The sequence below is a fragment of the Thamnophis elegans genome, chromosome 8 (genome assembly GCF_009769535.1).
Source record: "Thamnophis elegans isolate rThaEle1 chromosome 8, rThaEle1.pri, whole genome shotgun sequence".
NCBI classification, from domain to species: domain Eukaryota; kingdom Metazoa; phylum Chordata; class Lepidosauria; order Squamata; family Colubridae; genus Thamnophis; species Thamnophis elegans.
In genome coordinates this window covers 13679481-13696883 of record NC_045548.1, presented here as the reverse complement: position 1 = coordinate 13696883, position 17403 = coordinate 13679481, and the positions used below count along the sequence as shown (strand labels likewise).

The window sequence follows — 17403 nt, the reverse complement described above, 5'->3', positions numbered from 1 at the left end:
TTAAAAGCGGTCTTCTTTTTCTCCGCGGTCATATTTGTCGCGCTGCTGATGACGTCAGGTACGCGCTTTAATCGGGCGCGCTTTAGTGGACCGCGGTTTTGACGGGTCACGCTATTTTATATCTATTGACATGATTTCAAGTACAGACATCTCTATATGTAAACCTGATCACAGTTATTTTATGAAAAGAAAAAAAAAACCCAAGTTAATTTGCTAAAACAGACTACGGAAGGCCAAAACTATAGTTCTATTTTGGCTACTGTTGTAACAATGGCTATTGTAAACCTCCCAAACAAACATATTTTATTTCTAAGTACTCATCGATACCGTATTTAGAACCTTCTCTTCCTAGCCCTGATTGTTTGACCCCGCCAAAGGGACACTCCACGGAAGATAAAATCCCTTCATTAACACCAACCATTCCAACTTCCAGCTTCTCAGCAACTCTCCAAATCTGGGCTGGGTCTTGAGAATAGAAATAACCTGCAAGGGCGAGTAAAGGAACTGTAAGTGACTCTAATGCCCAATGCATTTCAAAGCTTTATTAAAAACACACACACACAAAAAGCCCAAATAATCCTAGTGACAACCAGGAAGATTCTTATATGTTCCAAACTCCTGCTGAAGAATAGAAAGACTGGAGTACCACTGCTACCCTTCCTCTTCTTTTCATAAGAAAAGTCCAATTATTTGCAATGCAGCGGAATTATAGGTTAGGATCATTCACTTGGTGACTATTCAAAGCCACAATGGACCGTGGCACGACAAAACCGTGGTCCACTAAAGCGCGCCCGATTAAAGTGCGTCGCTGACATCATCAGCAGCGCGACAACAACGACCGCGGAGAAAAAAGGGCGCTTTAAAAAGCGCTTTTAAAGCAAGCCGATTCATGTAAAGGTAAGGGTTAGGTTTAGGGTTAGGGTTAGGTTAAGGGTTAGGTTTAGGGTTACGTTAAGCGTTAGGGTTAGGGTTAGGGTTAGCGTTAGATTTAGCGTTAGGTTTAGGGTTAGGTTTAGGGTTAGGTTAAGGGTTAGTTTTAGGGTTAGGTTAAGGGTTAGGTTTAGGGTTAGGTTTGGGGGGGTTAGGTTTAGGTTTACGCGTTAATTTTAGCTTTACCGCTCACAGCGTGCTTTTTTCATCGCACTGTGATGACGTCAGGTACGCGGTTTCGTCAAGCGCGCTTTAGTCGACCGCGGTTTTGTGGTGGAACCCAATGGACCCCCCAAAAGGTACTTATGACTCAGGGTCTGTTCTGATGCCTCCCTCCCCCCGGATTTTGGGTGTTTGGCAACCAGCCTGCATTCACAGCTGGATGAAATGTTCCATAGTCATGTAACTACAATTTATGGCATTTTTGCCAGAAACCCCCCACTCCTCTTTGAGAGTGGGTTTGTTTAATGACTGTTGCATTCCCTTTATGACCACTGCAGAAAAGTTTGGAAACTCAGGTGATGACCTGCTTAGCAATTGGCATTACTTACGACTGTAATTCCAGGCTCAGTTATGGTAGTCAATCAAAGGAAAAGGTAAACACATCTCTGTGGATTTTACCCCACTAGTCATCAACTAGAAGGGGCGATGTCCATCACCATTTCAAGGCCATTGAGCCAGCGCTGTCTGAAGACATTTCCATGGTCATGTGGCCACTATGACGTCATGGAGAGCTGTTACCCTTCCACCAAAGTGGTACCTATTTATCTACTTGCATTTGCGTGCTTTCGAACTGCTACCTTGACAGAAGCTAAGGTGAGGACAGGAGCTCACCCTGTCATGTGGTGCTCAAGTCTTCAACATGAGCTGCTGGCTTTCCAGCCGACAAGCCTAGCATCTTAACCACTGAGTCACTGCGCTGCCAGTAAGTCAAGGACTATCTTTATTTCACACCAGCTCTAGTAGTATTCTGTATTTTCTCATGTTTGGGAATTCACTTAGCTACAATATCTGAGATGTTAGTCAAAGGGTGCATGAGTATGTACCATTTTTTTCTACCTTGCTAACTATTTAAGAGCCAAGGTGGCGCAGTGGTTAAATGCAGCACTGCAGGGTACTTCAGCTGACTGCAGTTCTGCAGTTCAGCTGTTCAAATCTCACCGGCTCAGGGTTGACTCAGCCTTCCATCCTTCCGAGGTGGGTAAAATGAGGACCCGGATTGTTGTTGGGGACAATATGCTGACTCTGTAAACCGCTTAGAGAGGGCTGAAAGCCCTATGAAGCGGTATATAAGTCTAACTGCTTTTGCTTTGCTATTTAAAAGCACATACCTGCTAAACCCACATTGGCTGAATTTGCAATGGCGAGAGCTTCTTCTTCAGTATCGAATCTGCAAAAGTAGAAATATGACATCATGGGGGTGAAAAAAAATAATTTGTCCTAAAAGTAACGAAGCACATTGTGATATTCTTATTCTCGCATAATAGAGACTTCCACAATTCCACATAGGATAATTTGGAAAAGCCCACCTTTAGATGAACTGGTTTATTTTGGAAAAGATCTGAAAAAAAAATAGTGTGCCAACGAATGATTGAAAGTATATCTATCACGGAAACACACAGCCACATCCACAAACAAAATGGGCTAATAACAACCCAGTTTCCCTTTTAATAATAAGTTTTGTGGCAAAATAATACATGTAATGCTTCATTGATTTTATTACAAAATATTTGATTCTTGTTACCTCCCTGGAGTCTCCTCAGAGTCAGGCAAAATAACATATTGTTATTCATAGGGGAAGATTTCACATAGCAGTTTAATGATCTGAGATGATTCCATAGTCATCTGTTTGAAATACTTAATGACTTACTTGATAACTGGAGCCAAAGGCCCAAAAGTCTCCTCTTGGGTGCATAACATAGTTGTTGACACATTGGAAAGCAGAGTTGGCTCAAAGAAATTTTTCCCAAAGCTGTGCCTTTTTCCTCCAGTTACTATGGATGCTCCTTTGGACACAGCATCATCAATGTGACTTTCAACCTAAGAACACATCAAACTCCTATAAGCCAAAGTAAAACGTTGCAGTAAATATAACTGTATGACAGCAAACAATAATACAATACAATAGCAGAGTTGGAAGGGACCTTGGAGGTCTTCTAGTCCAACCCCCTGCCTAGGCAGGAAACCCTATACCATTCCAGACAAATGGCTATCCAACATCTTCTTAAAGACTTCCAGTGTTGGGGCATTCACAACTTCAGGAGGCAAACTGTTCCACTGATTAATTGTTCTGTCAGGAAATTTCTCCTCAATTCTAAGTTGCTTCTCTCCTTGATTAGTTTCCACCCATTGCTTCTTGTTCTGCCCTCAGGTGCTTTGGAGATTAGTTTGACTCCCTCTTCTTTGTGGTAACCCTTGAGATATTGGAACACTACTATCATGTCTCCCCTAGTACTTCTTTTCATTAAACTAGACATACCCAGTTCCTGCAACTGTTCTTTATATGTTTTAGTCTCCAGTTGCCTAATCATCTTTGTTGCTCTTCTCTGCACTCTTTCTAAAGTCTCCACATCTTTTCTACATCGTGGTGACCAAAACTGAATGCAGTATTCCAAGTGTGGCCTTACCAAGGCATTATAAAGTGGTATTAACACTTCACGTGATCTTGATTCTATCCCTCTGTTTATGCAGCCTAGAACTGTGTTGGCTTTTTTGGCAGCTGCTGCACACTGCTGGCTCCTATTTAAATGGTTGTCCACTAGGACTCCAAGATCCCTCTCACAGTTACTACTATTGAGCAAAGTACCACCTATACTGTACCTGTGCATTTCGTTTTTCTTGCCTAAATGTAGACCCTTACTTTTACTTAATAAACATGACTTCGGGATACATTTTGACCATTTTTTTAAAATAAATCATTCTTACTTTTTCCACAGCTCTTTCATTAATTAATGGCCCTTGGGTAGTCCCTTCATCGAATCCATGGCCAATATGTAGCTCCCTCTGAATGGCTTGGGCAAACTTCTTGACAAATTCATCATGGATCCCTTTCTGAACCAAGAAGCGGTTTGCACATACACAGGTCTGAAAGGTAAACAAGATTGAGTCTCTGTGAAAGGAAAAGAGTATAGAATAAACAACTCAGATGACACATTATTAAATTAGGGGGGGAGAGGAAGGGAAAAATAGAAAAGTATTAAAATGCAAGTATACAAGTTAAAAAATGGTACAAGTGGATCCACTATTGGGAAGTAAAATATTGAGGAGAAAATTATTTTTGATGTAAATATAAAGTCGGGATCACTGGAATGCCACCCCGAGAATCCACGAGAGTAAGAAAATAAGAAAGGGCAACAACAGAAAGGAGGGAAGAGGAGGAGGGAAAGGAAGAAAGGGCAAAGCAGAGGAAGTAAGGGAGGAGAAGTAAGAGGAGGAGAGAGGGTAAGGAGGAGGAGAGAAGAGGAGTGGGGGAAAGAGAGGGGAAGAAGAAAAGAAGGAGAGGAGGAAAGAAGAAGGTAGAGAAGGGAGGTTGAGAAGATAGAAGGAGTAGGATTGTTGCAAAACAAGATGGAGGTATGGGATGGCAAGAAAGTGTTTTCTATATTTGCACGAAGATAGGGATAAATGTTCATAGTTAATAGATAACTGTTAATAGTACTTACAAGAATGTATATTTGTGAATGTATTTGAAAAAAAAACTTTATGAAAAAACAAAAAGATTGAATCTCTGTGAACAACAGCTGAAATATCTAGAAATTAGAATTAGACATCTCTTCCCCATTCAGCCTTAGTGCATCTGTTACATTGTTCATCTTTCATCTGTAATATGGAACCCATTTAATTATTATGGGTTATAAGCATAGGCACCTTGGGAAGAAGCTCACGGATAGTAATTTAGGTTTTGATGAAGTTTCTACGTCATTCTTTCATCTGCTTATACAAAGGGTGCTATTTCAGTATATCATTCTTATATTTTAGCTTCTATAGCAGTGCAGATCAGCTTTATTTTATATATTTTTTATTTATTTCCTTTCATTTATAATTTCATTCTATTTCTATTTCCCACCCATCTTGTCAGAGACGACTCTGAATGCCTATAAACATTAAGACTGGCACACAAAAGAATACAATAAATGAAAACAGTAATACAATTAAAAGATGGGGAGAGGGGAGCACAAAAAAAGTCCCATGGGGAGAGGTGGTATCTTTCCTAATCCAACAGCTACCTCCAATGTGAGGTTCACCGACAAAAGGGCGACCGGCAAAAGCGCGCCCGACGAAACCGCGGTGACAAAACCGTGAATTCTAAACCGCGCCGACGAATGAGCGCTGAAGCGCGCCAACAGTGCAATGACAGAAGCGCGCTCTAAACCTAACCCTGACCCTAACCTTAACTTAAATTGCGCTTCTGTCGGCGCGCTGTTGTTGGCGAATTGATGATGTTGCGGTTTTAGTGCCGCGCTTTTGTCGGCGCGCTTTTGTCGTGCGCGTATTTGTCGGGTCACGCAATGTGATATTCTCTCATTGGAGCCATAAGCTAACTGACAGACCCAGGTCTTTGGAGCCAAGATGAGGAGACAACAAAGAAAATAACAGTGACTGATGAATTAAACCAGGGAGAAAATACATTAAAAAGAGAATTGGAGATGCAGGAAGATACCTTTGAAAGGGAGATAGGGGCATGGGAGAAATCCTGGAAACTAGGAAGTGGAGGAGGGTAGAGGTGGAAAAATTATTCAGATTGAACCGCCAGGAAGAAGATGTAGAAATAGATCTTACAGAGGAATATGGGAGACAAGTCAAAAAGAAAAAAAGCATAGCAATTAAAGTATTGAAGCGGGCAAGAGATGATGGATAGATGATTTTTTTTGCGTTTGGTGTTTTGATTGGCTTCTCTTTTCCTCTTTCTTTCCTTGCTTTTTTTGGTAGGTAGGGGACATGATTAGAAGTTAGGTAGGATAGAAATAAAATGTTTTTCTTAAAAAAAGGATGGCATGATTAAAAGTTAGAATAAGAGATAGGAATAAGAGAAAAGGGGAATATTAGTCTATACACTTTTATATAATAAAATAAGAGCAATAATATGAGAAAACATGGATAAATCGAATGACAGATTGCAACTTTATATAAATGTGTATTATCATTGGAAATATATAAGTTGGTTGAAAGTAATAACTATGACTAATGCTATTAGTTTTATTTGTATTAGAATGTATGACACCCAGGTGCCACACTGTTCACGCATTGATATGTTTGTAAAAAAATATAAATAAATAAATAACTTTTTTAAAAAAGTGGGGTTGGAGATGACATCAGTCCAGGGGCCAAGATATTCTAAAGGGCAGGAGCAATGGTAGAGAAGGCTCTTCACCTGAACCCCGCCAGCTGGAATGCTCTAATGACAGGGTCCGCAGCATGTCTTCTCTGCTGGCACAGTGCCAATTCCAGTGGGATAAGACGGTCCCTCAAGTGGCCTGGATCCATGCCACGAAGGGCTTTAAAGGTGATTACTAATATCTTGAATTGCCCTTGGAAGCAGACTAGCAGTCAATGCAGCTTGTGGAAGAGCGTTTTTTTTAAAAATAATTTTTTATTTTTTTATTAACAAACATGTAAAATACACACACACAAAACTTAGACGTACACCACATTTACACAATACAATGCGAACAGGAGCTTCCTGTTCTTTCTAATAGCAATTATCAGTCGATACCACTCACCTTATATTATTTCCCTTTCTATTGTATTTCATTTGGATTTCACCATTCGGAACCCTCTTATTTTACTCATAACTATTATTTTTTGAGTTTTATTATATTCCTTCGTTGATTCTTGTTTCTTTCCTCCATCCACCTATACCATTTATCCCATATCTGGTAGAATTCTGATTCTTCTTTTCCCTGGATTTCTTTAGTTAGTTTGTCCATTTCAGCACAATCCATAACCTTTCTTATTATTTCATCTTCGCTTGGAATTAATTTGTTTTACCATTTCTGGGCAAAGGCAATTCTTGCCGCCGTAATTATATGTAGTATTAAATACTGGATTTCTTTTTTGTATTTCACAGACATTATTCCTAATAAAAAAAAACTTCAGAGCAGTTTAACATGGACCACGCTATGGTTTTCAGGAACTGCTTGCCTCATCACTTTTTGCACTAACTGTAGTTTCTAAATACTCTTCAAGAGTATAGGTGTTTCTTATACCTCTGCCATTCAGAGCCTAATGAAAGAATTTTACTCATTGCCATTACTGATCATATTTTCCTCAACTATAAGATACAATCAAAACTTAACATTTTTTTATGTAGCCGCATGCATAGGGGGAAAAGAAAGGTTCCCTAACAGTAAACAAGCTCACCTGCCCTGAATTTCTGTACTTAGATATTAAAGCTCCAGCAACTGCTTTCTCCACATCAGCACTATCAAAGACTATGAACGGAGCATGTCCTCCGAGCTCCATGGAAACCCGCTTCACTGTGCCAGCAGCATGGCGGAGCAATATCTGTAACAGCAGACACGGAAAGCTAATTACTCCAAGTAGAATATTTTCCTAAAGCCAATGTTAAATCGTACCGAATCACCCTCCCCCCCCCCTCCTCCAGTTTCTTAAATAAACATCCATTTAAACCTTGGATACGCCAGTGTTAATTTTAGTTTATAGCTCATGTGCTATGCTTGTGTGTTCTTGGATTCCTTAACTGCACCAATCCTATTTGATTAGAAAGGCTTGATCCACTGCTCTCAAATAAGACAACTTCAGTTTTGGGATCTTCCCGGTTTAACAACGGGTTCGGTGATCGCATGATTTGCGCATGCACAGTTTGAAGAAATCTTCACTTCCAGGTTTCTTCAGAGGAGTAACCCAGCTGATTCACGCGGCAATCTGCTCTGCCGCGCGAATCAGCTGAGAAGATAAAGATAGGAAAATAGTGTGGGCGGGCAGGTGGGCCCATCTGATCATCGGGACAAACTGGTTCGCTCCCAGCTGATTGTCAGAGCTACCGATTTGCCCGAACTGCTCCGAACCAGTAGAATCCCACCCCTGAACGATTTACCCATCCAGAACCTGAAACCCTCCAGATGTGCCGAGTTTATAGCTCCCAGGATCCTGAACTAATGAAAATTCTAGATTGTGTAGTTTGAGGACTAATCAGGATGGGGAAAGTGGTCTAGATCAAAGTTTTGCAAACTGTTACATGGAACTCTAGGGTTCTGAAAAAGCTCGGGGTTCTATGAGAAACCAAACCCAAAAAGTTCATTTGAACACAGCCAATGTCCTGTCATTAAAGCTTTGCCTCTTAGTCAGGGAAGTTCTAGTAGTTGTTTCTTAATAACAAGTTCCAGATTATTATTATTTTTAAAACCTCAGTTTCAGTCAATCAACAGTGATTATGCTCCTTAAAGGCTGAATTTCAAGAAATGAGTCTGAATGCATGGATTCTGAAAATGTTTTAATACTCAAAGCCACAAATTAGGTGCTCCAAAGGGTATCCAGTTAAACCAAGTCATTATTTTGCTCCTCCCTCTTATCTAACAGTGGCTTTAGGAGGCATTTATACTTTCTTCTTCTCTGTGCATGTGTGTATTTCTGCTTTCCACTCATGCTATGTCCGTTCATGCATGTGTGTGCACTGAGAAACAAAGGGGAGGTGGCATGTGCTATACACCTGCACGTGGATTATACATAATCCAATGTTTCTCAGCAACTTTTAAGATAGCTAAACTTAAACTCCCAGAATTCTCCAGCCAGTATTCAGGGATTTGAAGTCTACACTTAAAGTTGTTGAAATCGAAAAACATTGATCTAGATCAGTGTTTCTCAACCTTGGCAACTTGAATGCTGGCTGGGGAATTCTGGGAGTTGAAGTCCGGACATCTTCAAGTTGCCAAGGTTGAGAAACACTGATCTAGATCATGTGACTTTGAAGGAGAGGCTCAGAATTCCAAGCTGCTGCCTAACTACATTGTGGGAACTTTTTCTGGCAAGATTACCCTGCAGCCTCCAGTTGGCTCTGAATAATTTTTGAACTTCATATTATTTTTTCTCCACTCCCTCCTCCAATAAAATTTGATCTCAGTTTTTCAGTTATGGGAGAATTATCCTGTTAATAGGGAACGTCCTGTGACATTAAAGTATACATTTAATCTATTTCATTATACAAACTTTCATTTACATATTTTCCCAACTTTCTATTGGGTTGAAAGAAAGAAAAACAAGACAAGAATAAATTTCCTACTTCAGTAGGAAATCTTAATTAGAATCGATGAGACTAATAACATTTGCATAAATTAGACTTAATATCCACACATTTAAAATTATTCCCTTAACACTTTCCCTCTCAAATGAGTTTTTTTTTTCATATGAAAAAAGCTGGATGGCCTAGAGCAGATTTCCACAACTTGATGTTTTTCATATCTATGGAACATCAATTCTCTAGGCTACAATACCCATGGCTTTGAAGTCTGCAAGAAGGGCCAGGTGAAGGAAATGGGCATTGTGATCTTGCAATGAAATAGCCACTTTTTATGTTCTTGTGGGGAGATTTGAGACTCAACTATGAATGGCATATGCTCCAATGTTGCAGTCTATGTTTTGTCATTTGGGCATCATCATGGCTACCTGTGAATGTCTATGTTGCACTAGTCAAGGATGCTGCAAGATGTCCATCGCATCTGGAAGTCAACAAACTGGGAACAATAGGTGGGCCAGGGCATATAGAAAGGATGGCAATCCTTGAAGAATGAACAGATTCTTCAAACTTTCCCAAGACAGCTGAACTATGGAAATCGTTAAAATTTATTTAAACAAATATCAACATTGTTCCAAAATCACTTTAGTCACAACTTTGTGAAGATTTTTTTTTAAAAAAAATGTAGAGTATAAAACTTTAAACACATGAATATGTATACCTTCCCTGTAGCTGTTGAGCCAGTAAATGAGATTTTGGCTACCAAGGGATGAGTGCAGAGCGCCTCTCCAACTGCTGCTGCCTGTTGTCTGGAACATGGAACAACATTATATACTCCTGCAGGAATTCCAGCCTGATTTGCAAGCTGCAGTGAGAAATAATTGGTGGGAAGAGTCATGGATCTGGATACTTGCATAAAATAATGTATCCTGTATTAAAATATTGTCACAGCCGCATCCAACAATTCATATTCAAGAATTTTATGCTAAAAATTATCCCTGGCATATCAGATTATTGCTTTTTTTATCATATTTGTATTGGGCTTTTGTTCTGTCCCCCCTTCTCGGCTCGTTAACAAACGGCAAGCAGACAAACTTAAAAGGAACTCTCTTTATCAGTCCTCAGCTCAAACTGGCTGCAAGCCCAAAAATAAACAGAAATAAAGTCTCTTTCAAGCAGATAACAGAATACAAAACAACTCTTACAAGCAATGCACTTCTCCAAGTGTAGCCTTGAATCAGGGTTACAGGAAACAAAGCACTTCTCCAAGTGTATCTTACATAAACCACGACTGATGATCAATCAATGTTGAACGAACCAAGGAACGAACGTTGACTCCTGCAACCAGGGCGTGGCACTATCCGTTCCTTTATCACCAGAACCCCACTAAAGAGCCCCAGCTGCATTGTTGACCTTGCATCCTGAAAAGACTCACAGAAGACATCTGCTGAGTCACAACAGGCTTTTATCCTTATAAGCAGCCTAGAGTTACCAAGAGGGAGTTGGGCAATCATATAAATTTAAACATACATACATACACAAAAATCTTACCTCGGCAAGTGCTAAGGCAGACAAAGGTGTGTCTTCAGCTGGCTTCACTACTACTGTACAGCCAGCTGCCAAAGCAGCACCTACTTTTCGGGTAATCATAGCACTTGGAAAATTCCACTGTAGTAAAAAGATACACATAAGTTTAATATCAACAGAATTGGGGGGCACAGTGAAATAACTGACAAGTCCTGAAATTTCTAGCCAAAAATAATATCTAGAACAAAAAAAAAATCACTCCTCCTCCTAATGGAAGTAATAATATTCTGGAAATCATTGGCTATCTTGTCTTGCATAGTAGCTACCACTTTTTATTCTTATTAATGACATGTGAAAGCAGATGGTAAAATATCTCCAAATGGACCTGTTTGAAAAAGTCAGAGATTTCTGGGGGTGGCATGTTATGTACGTTTAAAGGAGGCCAAACAGAATCTGATTCTAAACTCTGTCTTAAATTTAGAGGTAGTCCTTGACTTACAACCACAACTGAGCTGAACATTTCTATTGTTAAGCAAGGCAGTTAAGAGAGTTTTGCCCCATTTTACTTTTTTGCCAAAGTTGCTTAGTGAATCACGACAGTTGTTAAATGAATCATGCGGTCATTAAGTGAATCTCCCCAATTGATTTTGCTGGAAAGTTACAATCACATGTCCCCGGGACAATACAACCGTCATAAATACATGCCAGCTGCCAAACGGCAACTGACCATGGGGATGTTGCAAAGTATAAAAACTGGTAAATCACTTCTTTTCAGTGCTGTCGCAACTTTGCACATTCACTAAAGGAATGTTTGTAAGTGAAGGACTACTTACGTTTACATTTATAGGGGAAATACAAAGTTCTGAATTGAATAGAAATCAGAGCAAGCTGAATCAGGCTTTATTTGAATTTATTGATTCATATCTTCTGATTACTGCACACCCTGTTACTTAAACCCTGAATGAGATAACCTGAGAGTTGCCATGTGACCTGACAAATGCACGCCCGACAAATGCACGCCGACAAAACGGCGACGTTGAAAGCGCGCCCACTAAAGCGCGCTGACAAAACTGCGCCCACAAAAGCGCGATTAGGGTTTTTAGGTTAGGATTAGGGTTAGGATTAGGGTTGTTAATGTTGTTACCGTTGTTTTCGCGTTGTTTTCGATGGCATGCTTTTGTCAGCACGCATTTGTCGACATGCTTTAGTGGGCGCACTTTCAACGTCGCCGTTTTGTCGCGGCGGTTTTGTCGGCGCGCATTTGTCTGTGAACCAGTTGCCAGAGTCTCTTTAAGTTTTAAGGGTCAGTCTACATATTCTCTCTGCCACTAAATGTTTGTTTTTAAAGTACACAAACTAGAGCCTTTTCTGTGAAAGCACCATGTTTCTGGAATCCCTTCATCTCTTTAAGTGGATCCCCAATTTGATTTCAACAGAGCCGCCAACTCACAGGTGTAATGATGGCAGCTACTCCCACAGGCTGCTTCAACACAAGGACTCTCCTGTTTTTTGCTGATGATGGAATAATATCACCATAAATACGCCGGGCTTCTTCAGCAAACCATTCCAAGAAAGAAGCTGAATACAAGATTTCCCCTTCTGCTTCCTTCAGTGGTTTTCCCTGTGAACAAATAAACGACCAAAGTAAAACATCTCTTCTTAGAAAAATAATTATTAATACTTTTCATTCCTTTGTGCCTTCATTTAAAAATGTTTGTTTTTATTGTTGTCCTTTTGTAAAAATGCAAAATATAAATAAAATGCCAGGCCTGCAGCCATCTTTTCTTTTGGGTCTTTGGCCTGCCACAATTTCTATTATTCTGCTAGGCATTTTCTATTGTGGGAAAATGGGAGGGAGGATTGTAAGGAATCACATACTATGTAGCCACAATAAAATTCTTTCTAGAAAGCCAAGGTCATCCTTTGTCTCTGCACCTCTGACTGGAATTGGATGGGTGGAACTACCAGCATGGCAGTGGGAGATTGAACCATGTGATGGACTTGTGAGTGTGGGGCAAGATCTTGAACTTTCAACTGGGTGGGAAGTTTTCAGATTCGGGTTTTCCCAGATGTGCCAACATGGCTCTCTTAATAAATTGGAACTTTGAGCAATACTTTGCCTTGGACTCTGATTTACTTTTGGATGCTATTTGGAACCCTGACAGCAAAATATAAACAAAATGTCAAGATAAATTTAAAAAGTTGAATAAAAAAGGCTTTAAATTTAAAATATATGATAGAAAAAGAGGAGGAAAAACATCACAGGCAAAAAATACACCTTTTGCCAAGATACACAAATCAGAAACATTGATCTTTGTACCATGGGTTCCAAAGACAAGCAACAATTTGCTTAGTGAAAATTCAGTCAATGAACTTCAAATGGCTGCATTGATACAATACACTAACCTGAAAATTATGATTTGTAATTTGTAATGACTGGACTTATACATCACACAAGGCCCGAAGTAATCAAATCACATTATATATATATGTAATACAGCCCAGGTTCGAATCCCAGTAAGGGTGTGGCTAGCTGATGAGAGCTAAATAGCTTGAAATAGATCTATACTAGTCTCCCTTTATTTATTTATCAGCACAAATACAACACAAATGTAACAAAGGCAACAGTAAAAATATTGGGTTTCTGTCTGGGTGGTCTCTTGTGACGAGCCGATAGACAGAGAAAGGAAGCAGTAGGCTTCCTCCCATATTTGGGCATACCAGGGGTTGTGACACTAATACATACCTATTTCCCTGGCTCAGCTGATAAAGGAGGAGAACCTTGTGGCTTAGTGGTTAACACATCTGCCTAATATGTAATACAGCCCAGGCTTGATGAGAGCTAAATAGCTTGAAATAGATCTATACTAGTCTCCCTTTATTTATTTATCAGCACAAATAACACACACACACACACACACACACACACACATTCCCTGAAGCCTCTAGAGCGTGAAAAAATGGCCCTAGGAGCAAACTGGAAGTTTTTCCAGTTTGCTCGTAGGGCCAGTTTTAGCCCTCCGGAGCCTTCAGGTGCCTCCTGAGGGCTTCTGAACGTTCCGGAGGGCTAAAATCAGGCCCCAGACCACACTTTAGGAAGTGCTGACAGAGAGAGCAGTGTCAGCCCTGTTGGCTCCCAATATGCCATTGTCAGCTCACTCACCAAACAGATAATATAAGTAACAGATGTTTCTATCACCTCCCAGTTTCCCCATTTGGGGTTTCCTGGCTGCAGGGCCCAAGACCTTTCTTGCATATATTATTCAAACTACACTTGTTCCTATTTTCTCCTCTACCTATTCAAGCAATATATACTGGCGGTGACTGCTGGATTCATGGCAAATTCTACCTCCTCCCCTCTGCTCTCCACTCATCCATCTTTTTGGTTATCATATTGATGAATTCTTGTGTTCCTTTTTCATTGTTTATTTTAGTTCTACTTTATTTCTGTTTACACTCCTTTTATTTCCTTGTTTATCATCGTAAACTGCCTAGATAGGCAGCAAATAAATTTCACAAATAAATATAAAAGAAATATCAACCAGGCCTCCATACTACTCTTGTAGCATCTATTTATTTCTTAAGCCCTTGGTACTGAATCACTCAGCTAACAAAGTTTTATTGAAAACCACTGTATTCAAAATATTAGATTAGCTGCTTAGAAGCAATAGGATCTTCAGTTTAGCACTGCCCTTAATTCAGTTTTGACGGCACAGAACAGTAACATGGGCTGGAGTAACACAAGCCTAAATCAAGATTCAGTGTGTTTGGAAAGCACTGCCACTGCCTTAACATGTTGTCTGAACTAAGACATCATACTATGCTATAATGTGGGGTTTTTTGGGGGGGGGGGGCTTAACGTATTGTGTGAATACAGCCACTATATTTATGAACCAGGCTATATAATTTAGATTTTAGAATATAGTGCAAGGAAGGACGATTGAATCCCTTCTGTTGGTTGCGCTAATCTTTCTTCTAAGCAAAACTACTCATCAAGCAAGTTTCAGGCCCACAGCCTCAGTGGAAGATTTTCTTTTTCTTTATACTTACGTTTTCTGCTGTAATGATCCTTGCAAGTTCATCTTTATTCTCTATCATCAAGTCATACCATTTACGAAGCAAAACTGCTCTATCCTGAATAAAAAATAAAATAGTACTATAAAAGGATCTTGGTAAAAATAAATTTGAAAACAAAAGCAAATCTGTCTAATAATTGTAACTTATAAAGAGCTTATTCAATTTCAATTATTCCAACAGATCCATCAAGTACATCAAAGTTTAGCCTAATATTATTCCTAAAGCTAAAACCAGATTTTAATACATCAACCCCATAGTCAAGCATTCAGTAGCTATATTTTGCAGTATCTCACCTGTAGTTACTAATTTAAGCATAGTTTACTCAGTTAATCTACTGACTGAATGATTCACTGTATGAGCTGAGTTTGTATCAGAAGCAATTTGTGATTAAAAAGTCATTGATTAGTTTAGAGTACAGTGGATCTACTGTACTTTCAAACACAGGCCAAGTGGGGCCTGAAACAATATAAAGGGTGGAAAGATACTTCATGTAAAACAATAATAAGCAAAATATTTAACATTTAAAAAGCAACCAAGAGAATTCCAAGAAACTCAGAAGAAAATGCTATGCATATCTATGCAGAAGTAAGTCTGACTTAATTCTAAAGAATTTACTTTTGTTTTAGGCTGCAGAATGTAAAAAAATAAAATAAAAATAAATGGCAAGGTGTCATTTCTTGTTGAAATCATGAAAAGGGTCATGCTGTAAACTCAGCCTCTTTTGTGTATTGTGCTGTGATGCGTATATGAAAGGAGAAAGTGCGTGGAACATTGTGGTCCAACCATGCTGATGAAAGTCTTTGATCCTACTATTACTTCTGGACAGTACGTGGCTTTTTATTTAGAAACTGGATAAAATTTGAAACTATATAAATATATGAATACATGCTTTAGAAATAAGAATTCATTTAAGATGAAAACTAGGGAAATATCTTGTAGTCTTCTAATGGGCCTCTGCAAGCTATCCTCACACTATTTACATACTCAGAATATATAAATACACACAGTCCTTTTATCTTGTACAAAGTACATGTGTTAATTTAGTTAAAAAGTAAGCCAAGAAACGGGCATTACAGCAATTTCTTTCACTGAATCTGCAGGGTGGATTTTAATCTACTGGTGAGTATTACATACCTGATTTTTTTAAAATCCATAATCTAACCACAGGGCCATATTAGTTTACTTGAATCACTGGAGATTTTGAAGAAGAGATTGGACAACCACTTGTCTGAAATGGAATAGGGCAAAGTGGTTGGACTAGAAGACCTCCAAGGTCTCTTCCAACTCTTCTGTTATTTTTTGAATACAACTACCATAACACAATTTTTTTTAAAAAAAATTAACTCTAGACACCAGATATTATCAAGATTGAATACATGGGTATTTGCAGGGCTGATCAGGAGAAATGACAACATGCCATCAGCATGTACATCTACATGCTTCCAGCAGATGTTCCGACATACTGTAAAGCATAACATCACCATTTATGTGCATATAATGAAGAGGTGATGCTTGCGCCAATACTTTGGGGAACCTGTGGTTTGCTATAGAGAGACTGCAGATAAAACAAGCTTATTAGGAAGTGTTGAATTTGAATCAAGCTGCAAAGAGCTGTTCGGGAAGAGTAGCCAGTACGGGGCTCATTAGATACCAGCACTCTGCACATGGGCAGAAACCCAACTCTTTGGAACAATCCCCAGGGCTCGCGAATCACCTGCTCCCTGGGAAGCATTTCTTTCCCTATTCACCCAATTTGCTTATAGCAGTGTTTCCCAACCTTGGCCACTTGAAGATGTCCGGACTTCAACTCCCAGAATTCCCCAGCCAGCAAATGCTGGCTGGGGAATTCTGGGAGTTGAAGTCCGGACATCTTCAGATTGCCAAGGTTGGGAAACACTGGCTCATAGAGACCTTCCAATCTTCGCGCTCCCTCTTGCAAAAACCTGATCTCTCTCTCCACCCACCCCCCCTCTACCTTTCGGTAACCGGGACGCCGCCGGCCGCCTTCCCTTCGCTCACCTTGGCAGAAGCTGCGCTCCAAGCAGCGCCGGCTTGGTGGGCTGCCTTCACCGCGGCCTCCGCTTCAGCTACGCCGCAATCCGCTACCTGGAGGAGTTCCGTGCCGGTGGCCGGGTCCCGCACGGGGAAAGTGGCTGCCGCCTGGAGCCAGCGGCCTCCCACGAAGCATCCAGAGCGTGCCAGGGAAGCCGCCCCAGTGGCGAGGCTTGGGCCGGTACTGCTCAACCGGCTGGGGCACGGGCTGGCCATAGTCGGCCTGGCCTGGGGCAGGAGCCGGGGGCTGCAGTAGGAGCGGTGGCTCACCAGCAGCTCCCGGAAATAAGGCCGCGCAATCCTAGCCGCCATGGTCCTTCCCCCTCCCCCGGGTTGGAGGGTGGAGCGCCGGGCGGGAGGGCGACCGAGCGCAAAGGGCTGATGAGCGTCTCCAAGGAGTGGCGCGACCCTTTGAGCTCCTCCGCTGCTTAGCAAGTGAACCTAACGAAGAACGATTGGAGAACCTCCCATAGACGTATGAAGAACGGCTGCCAGGACTAGGCATGGCTAGTCCAGGAAAGAGAAAGACCCGGGCACGCATGATAGCAGTCTTCCAATATTTGAGAGGCTGTCACCCAGAGGAGGAGGGTGCCAACCTATTTCCCGAAGCACGCAAAGGCCAGACA

General features: G+C 40.6%; 2 protein-coding genes across 4 annotated transcripts in view; one reads left to right on the top strand and one right to left on the bottom strand.

Moving 5' to 3' along the window:
- Positions 1-123: 123 nt before the first annotated feature.
- On the bottom strand, positions 124-17332 carry ALDH5A1 (aldehyde dehydrogenase 5 family member A1). Its single transcript, XM_032222571.1, has 10 exons — positions 16745-17332; positions 14699-14782; positions 12099-12269; positions 10673-10789; positions 9843-9986; positions 7291-7434; positions 3856-4014; positions 2801-2970; positions 2262-2320; positions 124-483 (listed from the first exon to the last, which is right to left on the bottom strand). Exons 1-10 carry the CDS (start codon positions 17087-17089, stop codon positions 275-277), a joined length of 1602 nt encoding a protein of 533 aa, XP_032078462.1. The 5' UTR covers positions 17090-17332; the 3' UTR covers positions 124-274.
- GPLD1 (glycosylphosphatidylinositol specific phospholipase D1) overlaps positions 15741-17403 on the top strand; it is a 38744-nt gene continuing 37081 nt past the window's right edge. Inside the window, exon 1 of one of the 3 annotated variants that reach the window (XM_032222568.1) lies at positions 15741-15844. The gene's annotated coding sequence lies outside the window, so the exon portion shown is untranslated. The remainder of the gene's footprint in view (positions 15845-17403) is intronic. The other 2 variants (XM_032222569.1, XM_032222570.1) reach the window with 2 other exon arrangements.